This window comes from Mastomys coucha, unplaced genomic scaffold (genome assembly GCF_008632895.1).
Source record: "Mastomys coucha isolate ucsf_1 unplaced genomic scaffold, UCSF_Mcou_1 pScaffold13, whole genome shotgun sequence".
Taxonomy (NCBI): domain Eukaryota; kingdom Metazoa; phylum Chordata; class Mammalia; order Rodentia; family Muridae; genus Mastomys; species Mastomys coucha.
In genome coordinates this window covers 28498405-28505829 of record NW_022196895.1, presented here as the reverse complement: position 1 = coordinate 28505829, position 7425 = coordinate 28498405, and the positions used below count along the sequence as shown (strand labels likewise).

The 7425-nt window shown below is 46.1% G+C and overlaps 1 protein-coding gene across 1 annotated transcript in view; it reads left to right on the top strand.

The window, feature by feature from the left end:
* Positions 1-7159, top strand: part of Gypc (glycophorin C (Gerbich blood group)) — a 34890-nt gene extending 27731 nt beyond the window's left edge. The window contains exons 2-3 of the mRNA XM_031365254.1: positions 2707-2757; positions 5272-7159. Of these exons, the coding sequence (XP_031221114.1) occupies positions 2707-2757; positions 5272-5468 (248 nt within the window). The 3' untranslated portion in view covers positions 5469-7159. The remainder of the gene's footprint in view (positions 1-2706; positions 2758-5271) is intronic.
* Positions 7160-7425: the final 266 nt, after the last annotated feature.

The following is a 7425-nucleotide window of genomic DNA, read 5'->3' as shown; positions in this document are numbered from 1 at the left end:
TCTCTCTCTCTCTCTCTTTCTTTTTTTAAGATTTATTTATTTATTATATTTATATGAGTACACTGTAGCTGTCTTCCGACACTCCAGAAGAGGACATCAGATCTTGTTATGGATGGTTGTGAGCCACCATGTGGTTGATGGGAATTGAACTCATGACCTCTGGAAGAGCAGTCAGTGCTCTTAACCACTGAGCCATTTCTCCAGCCCCCTAATTCTTTCTTAAAAGTAGATGTTATCCTGGAGACATCTCTCAGTGTTAGAGAATTTTCCTAGTATGAAAGAAGCCCTGGGTCTCTGAGTTTCTTAGCCAACTGTCTTAAGCAAGTGCTTTTCTTTCTTACTGATCTGTGCAGTACTTGTGATTGAGAATGGTCCAAATCTAGCTACTAATGCCATCCACTCGTGTGTGCAGGATTCATTCATGTGTTGGGAGAATATTTATTTAGAACCCACTCTGTGCTCTATATTCAATCACAGGCTTCCATTGTAATACTGGGTCAGAGTCCAGCATCCAGTTGAATTTGCTTCTTCCTGCATGTTACCCTCAGAGTACTTTGAACTAAACATAGAGCCCAGACACTGGTTTCAGTCCCTGCCCTGCCCCTGCATCTGTGCCTACTCTGTCCATTTGCTAACTTGATGCCTGTGGTACCTGGTTTTATCCTCCCACCCTGGAGTTCAGTGCTGACCTCAGGCTGCTATCCTGGCTGTCTCCTATCTACTGCCCCCTCCAGACTCTAGCAGCCAGTGTCTTATCAGATCGAGGATGAATGTGGTGATTGCCCTGGGGAGAAAGATCTCATTGTACTACAATTGCAAGGATCACCTGAACCTGGTGTGGCCTCCTCTGATTTAATTTGTAGTGAGATTTCTAACTTAGTACTGCTAGTTCCATAGTCTGATACATTGTTTCCTCTTCTGTGTTCCCAAGGAGAGGAGATACCACGTATAGTATCTAGAGGTACGACTGAAGTATGTTTCCTTTGCTGTAGACAAACATTCACAGCAATTTCAGTAACTTGGCTAGCTCCATAGGATGGGCCTTGCCCATTGGATAGTTAATCCAAAGACCTGGGTTTGGGGAGAGTGGTTGGAAAGAGGCTGAAATAGAGAACATGTACTAAAGAACATGTAACTAAAGAAGTAATAAAGTCACAGCCTGCCCCTGAATGAGCTGTGTGACTACAGGCACATCACATGCCAGCATTTCAAAATTTAGCCTGTGAAATAAACTGTTGACGGCCTGCATCTCTCTGGAAAATCATTACAATATTAGGTATGAAGCAATAACAAAGCCACACTTGGCATGAGCAAACTATTAAGTGGCCTTGGTAAACACGGTGATAGAGGTTTTCATCCCACCATAAATAATCTACTGGGTGTTGAGCCAGTGTGGGCCTCTGTGGTTAGAGGCAGTAATGTTGCATTAACTTTTCCTGGGGAGATAGAAACAATTGTCTATTTGCCCCAGATATGGCCTCAACAGCAGACTAAAGCAATGATTCTATCAAAGTTCAATTTTGCCAACCAGGAAGGTGTTTGGGGCTTTCCTACCTAAAGCATGGGTGAAGGGTTACATACATGAGTGTGGATAACCCAAAACAAGACAAAACAAAACAAAAACAGACACATCAGAGGCTGGGAACATACTTCAGTTGTACCTCTAGATACTATACATGGTATCTCCTCTCCTTGGGAACACAGGCGAGGAAACAATTTATCAGGATAGCAGCTGGCGAAGTGCCTGCTGTGCAAGCGTAAGGACTTGAGTTTGCATCCATAGAACCCATATAAAACAGGCAAGTATGGCAAGGTGCATCTGTAGTCCCAACACTAGAGGGGCAGAGTGAAGAGGAGCCATGCCTCTAAGTGGTCAGTCATCCTAGCTGAATCAGTGAGCTCTAGGTTCGTGATGGATACTATCTCAAAAAGTAAGATACAAAGTCACCAAGAACAAACTCAGACCTCCATACACAAATACACAGGCACCCACCTACAAACAAGCACATATTTATACAAACATATACAAATTTCAAACATATTCACACATGTGCGTGCACATGCACATGCATACACAAACGCACACACCAGTTGCATTACCACAAAGGCCCTACATCTTAGATGGTGAACTTATGAGGCCATATCGTAGACTCTACTGTGTCCTGTGTACCCTAGTATCTCCAAAGATCACTTGTAGCTGGGAGAAGCCAGAGGAGAGTAATGGCTGCAATCAGATGAGAATCCTAACTAAGACTTCTGCTTCCTTCTCCTATTAGGGGATATCAAAAACTCCACTGCCATTATCATAAACATAGCAACCTCTGTATTTTTCGGCTCACTGTGTTGCCATGGACACCTAGTCATGCGGTCTCCACTCCAAGATGGTGATCACACCATACCAGGGGGGGAAATGTCTACACTACAACCAGAATCTACAAGGTGTGGGCATGGACTTCTGTGATGTAATTCAGTGGGGAGCTGACATGGTTCAGGAGTGCCCTGGGATTCATGGGGTGTTCTCAACCTGGTTTGGTAGCCGGGCAGAGCTGTTTCTGTACCTTCCAGAAGAGATCTATGGGCACTGTGCTCTTCTCTACGCAGGCAAATCACGAGGCTGCTTGCGAGTGATCAGGGGTTGCATACAGGGCAAGGTACTTCTGACTGTGGTCTTCCTTCCTCACCATCCGTTTTTGCTTTTGTCCACAGAGCCTAGCCCAGGGACGTCCTACGGCGTTATGGAGATTGCCATCATCGCAGGTGAGCTGGCTGGCAGTGCCTTTCTAGCAGCCAAGAAAGATCCCAGCCAGAACTGGCTTGAGCGTCTGGGTGGAGTGAGAGGTGGCCGTGGCTCTTGCCCTCCTCTTCTAGTTTGCTTCCTGTTGCTGTGATAAACACCTCAGCCAACAGCAACCTGAGGCTTTGAGAGTTTATTTAACTGACCTTTCCATGTCACAGCCCATCACTGAGGGAAGCCATGGAAAGAACTAAAAAGCATGGGTAGGAGCAGAAACCATGGATGAAAGCTGCTGACCAACATGTTTCTTCTAGAGCCCAGGCTCACCTGCCATGGGATGGAACCACCCACAGCCTTAGCAACAGTCAAGAAAATGCCCTAGAGACGTGTCCACAGGCCAGTCTGGTTAGGGCAACTCTTCAACTGAGATTCCCCTCCTAGGCGTGTGTAGATTTATGCCAAATCAACAAAAACTCTGCCATCACCCCCAGTGGGAGATTTGAGGATGGAAATGAACATTCCAGTCCCTGTAGGAGGTGTCACATATGGTGCCTAGTAAGAGCAGGCACAAAAGAGTGAGTTACATGTCAAAGGACACCCTTTCTCTGGACCTTAGATGCCTAGAGACGCAAGCTGAAGAATGAGTCATCTGTGTTATAAATGAAAAATGATTTAAAAAAAAAGATTAGTATAAAAGAAAATTGTGATAAAGTGCTCTACAGAAGGGCTCTGTAGGGGTGGAGGTCTCAACACCATGGCTACCAGCTGCCAGGGTGAGGCCCTGAGGCGGGGGAACCATTAGGAGAGAGGTGCCACATATAGCATGATATGGATTCTGAAGGGAGAGCTCTTTCAGTCCCAGAAAGTAAAGGCAGTTTCTGACTCTTAACAGTTTGGGATGGTGGTGGGAGGTAGGGATGCATGTGACATAGTCTGTCTGCTGGGTGTCACAAAGCAGGAAGGCATTAGATAAAAAACAGGGTTACAATCCAAGGTTGTCAGAGTACTGGACACCAGCTAGGCTTGCTCCCAGATGCAAAGGGTGGGGGAGACTCAATTGCTGGTAAGAATTACAGGGTCCCAGTCACTCTTCATGGCTGGATTTGAGAGAGACTGCAGGACAGTTGCCTGATTTTTGTGGACAAGAGCTCAGCAGCTAACAGGTCTGTGACCTAACTCTGTAAGTATGAGGCCGAAGTAGATAAGCGAACCCAGATTTCTAGGATTTTGAATCTCCCTCATCTCATATGCTAGCTAGTCCCTGCCCTGGCCCACATCTTCATCCTAAAGGCTGGACCCTGGGCAGGTGGCTTCCAACTTGTGGCTCAAGAGCAACCAAGCTCGGCTGGTATCTCCCTCGGCTGGTGTCTCGCTCGGCTCCCTTCTTTGCAATCCAGTCTTCTCACTAGCTGATGCATAGCTCAGGGATCATCTTCAGCTAAAAATAGAGAAGCAACAGGAAGCCATCAAAGACACCTGTTGATTTCATGTAGCTGATCATTCTTTCATCCGAATGGGTTCCGAGTCCTTCCTTTTCTCAAGGAGTATTGACAGTTCCTGTCTCAGTTGTAGGGAGCTTAGGAAATTGTTCCTTACAAATGAGACATGGGAGCTACATTCCCCAATATTATTTCTGCAGTAGCCCTGTAGGTTGATTCTACAGTTTCAAACCTAGTGAGCAAATTTTAAACACCTCCCATACATCTATTGCCCCCAGAACTTTGTAAATTTCCCTTTCCCGACCCTAAGTAATCTGATTCCTCCTGTACCACCTTCTGCTCTGTTTCTCTGATTCCTGGAACCTAGCACATCCCCAGGCACATCATCCACTGAATGACCAAGTCCACCTCTTCCTGGAGACCCAGGAAGTCCTCACCCCACCAGAATGAATGCTGCAGCTGGATAAGGATGGCTCTCCAAACAGCACATCCCCCACCCCTATCACACCATACCCAGTCGCTCTTGTCTTTGCCCCCATGGACTCTATGGGAAGGGTAACCAGGATCTGTGTTTTCAGGACTGACCATTTGGCACTAATCAATCAACTGATGTTCTCTTTCTTGGGGAAGGCCACCTCTCCCATTCCCAGCTATCCTTGGTTGCCTATAGTTCTTTACGTAGGTTGAGGCCTCATGGGATGTGTCAGGCAAGTTTGGCAAGTTAGTGGTGTCAGTTTTGTTCAGCTTGCATTTGGGCAGTCATTGAGTGAATTTTTATGTTGATTGATGGGCTCTGGCTATGTAAGCCTATGTATACTGGACATGTCCTTTCCCATGATGAGTCTGATTTTAATCATATGCATCCTCAATCATGCATAGATGTAACCAAGTAAATAGAGATTATTTTTCTTCCAGTGAAGGTCTTGGACAGTAGTTCCATAGACCCAGATTTCCCTGTACTATTTTGTTGATTGGTCATAGCTACCTGATCTTGCCAAAGTGTACTCTACTCCAAGATGGCATGATGCTATTTCCAGAGGAAAAAGTCATGCTGCAACACTGCCCCAGACTGACCTGCATCCTGTCTCCCTCTTGCAGCTGTAATCACCGCTGTGGCCTTGGTCCTGGTCTGCCTCCTCTTTCTCATGCTTCGCTACCTGTACAGGCACAAGGGCACCTACCACACCAATGAGGCCAAAGGCACAGAGTTTGCAGAGAGTGCCGATGCAGCCTTGCAAAGTGACCCTGCCCTCCAGGATGCCGGGGACACCAGCAAGAAGGAATACTTTATCTGAGGGGTAGCAGACTTGACACATCCCTGCAAGATGCTTCTGGCTGCAGGAGACAAAGTACCCCCCCCCCGCTGTGTGCCACCATTATCAGCACCCAAGAAGCCCCCAAGGGCAGCCCAAGACTCTTACTGCAGAACACTGGGTGCCTGCCAGGAAACCGATACAGATGGGAGGAATCAAGGTACAGAGCACCTCTTCCAGGGACTCAGTGGCTGCCCAGAGGCATTGGCTCCACAAGCAAGAGAGACCATCTAGATACACAGGTCTCCCTGGGCAATGCAGGTGTCATCTCACCGACATGAAAGTCCTCCTCAGTGTGCATGAGGTGGTCTGGACCTAGGCATGGGATGTATGAAGTGGGACATCTATAAGCTACCTGGAGTTGATGGCATCAAGTGTCAGTCATTGACACCTGAGAAGACCAGCAAGTGCCAGAGCCAAAAGGCACTTCCTCTCCCATCAATGCAGCTCAAGATGATTATAAACAAGTTTGAGATTAACTGAGTGTTCTGTATCAAGTGGCACTATTCTAAGTGTCTGGGGAATGCAAGTGCCACCCATTGCTGGCTTTTCTCTGGTATAACATTGTGTCTGTGTGCACAGGATCAAGAATTGTCTAGTTCTGTCAAAAAGAAGAGGGGGGAAGGGTGACCTTTCCCCTCACCAGTACCAGCTACAGGAAACACAGTGACCAGGCCACTGGCTGAAATACTGATTTCTTGATAAACGATTTTTAAAAGAGAGTTGTGTTCAACCCATGAGTGAATGCCCTCATACCAGAATCCCAATGAAAATGCCTCTGGGTTAGAAGAGACTGTAGATCCCCAGACCTGGGTTTGGCTCCTAGCTCCTCTTTATTGGCCTTAAGACCTTAAGCGATATATTTGACCTCTCCAGCTTTAACGTTGGCTTTTTTTTTTTCAAGTGGAAATGATGCTGAATTGCATTACCTCTGGTTCCTAACTCCCAGCATTGTGGGCGGGGACAGAAGCATCAGATGCTAGGCATTCACTGTATTCCAGTGTCGCTAAACACACTGGATACATGGCTTACCTACGTTGGCCAATAAGATTTCATCTTTGCACCACCTCTAAAAGCCTCCTGAGAAGTCACTCATTTAAATTTAATAACAGGGAGAAAAATGAACTAATTAGCCAAACCCTTCCAAGTCAGATTACCAGCAGCTCTGAAGTCTCTCTAAGGCCAGCGTTGCTGCCCCTCAGGAGCCCCCTCAGCTGTGCTATCTCCACCTAGCAGTCAACAAAAAACTGAGCCACACCACGATCCCTGGGAGACTAATGAGGATACAGGCTCAGTCAAGTATGGCCACCAACCAAAGGAGCTACAGTTCCTCAGAATGTGGTGGGGAAGAGACGCAGCCATTCAGTTATAACAAGAAGTTATAATGGGCAGGGCCAGATGACCCCAGATTGGAGGATGTCTATGTTCTCATCTGTGAAGTAAAAGGCTGGATACAGTTGACACACATTAATCTAGTGAGACCTCATCTGAAACCCTAGTGGATGCTTAAAGCCTCAAGCAGTATTGAACCCCCTTGTATTTGGCTTTTCTGCACATACTTACGTTAAGATTTAATTTATAAATTAAGCACAGTAAGAAATTAACCACGGTAACTAACAGCACGATATAATTAGAACTATAAAGCTGTAATAAAAGATTTTTGAAACTATGAATTGTTTAGCTTTGGAATTTTTCATTTAATATTCTCAGATGACAATTGGCCATGAGTAATTACAACTTCAGAAAGTATCGATGGACGGGGCGCACTGCTATATCTGCTCACACCAGAGGCAGCACTACACAATAGTAGCCTAGGAAATTAACTGTAGAAAAAAATGGTGTAGTTGTGTATCTATTGAGGAGCTGAAAAAATACCACAATTAAGCAGAATTTGGGTGAGGTATCACAAAGCCAGGTAGACTGTGGATCCTGAAGGAGG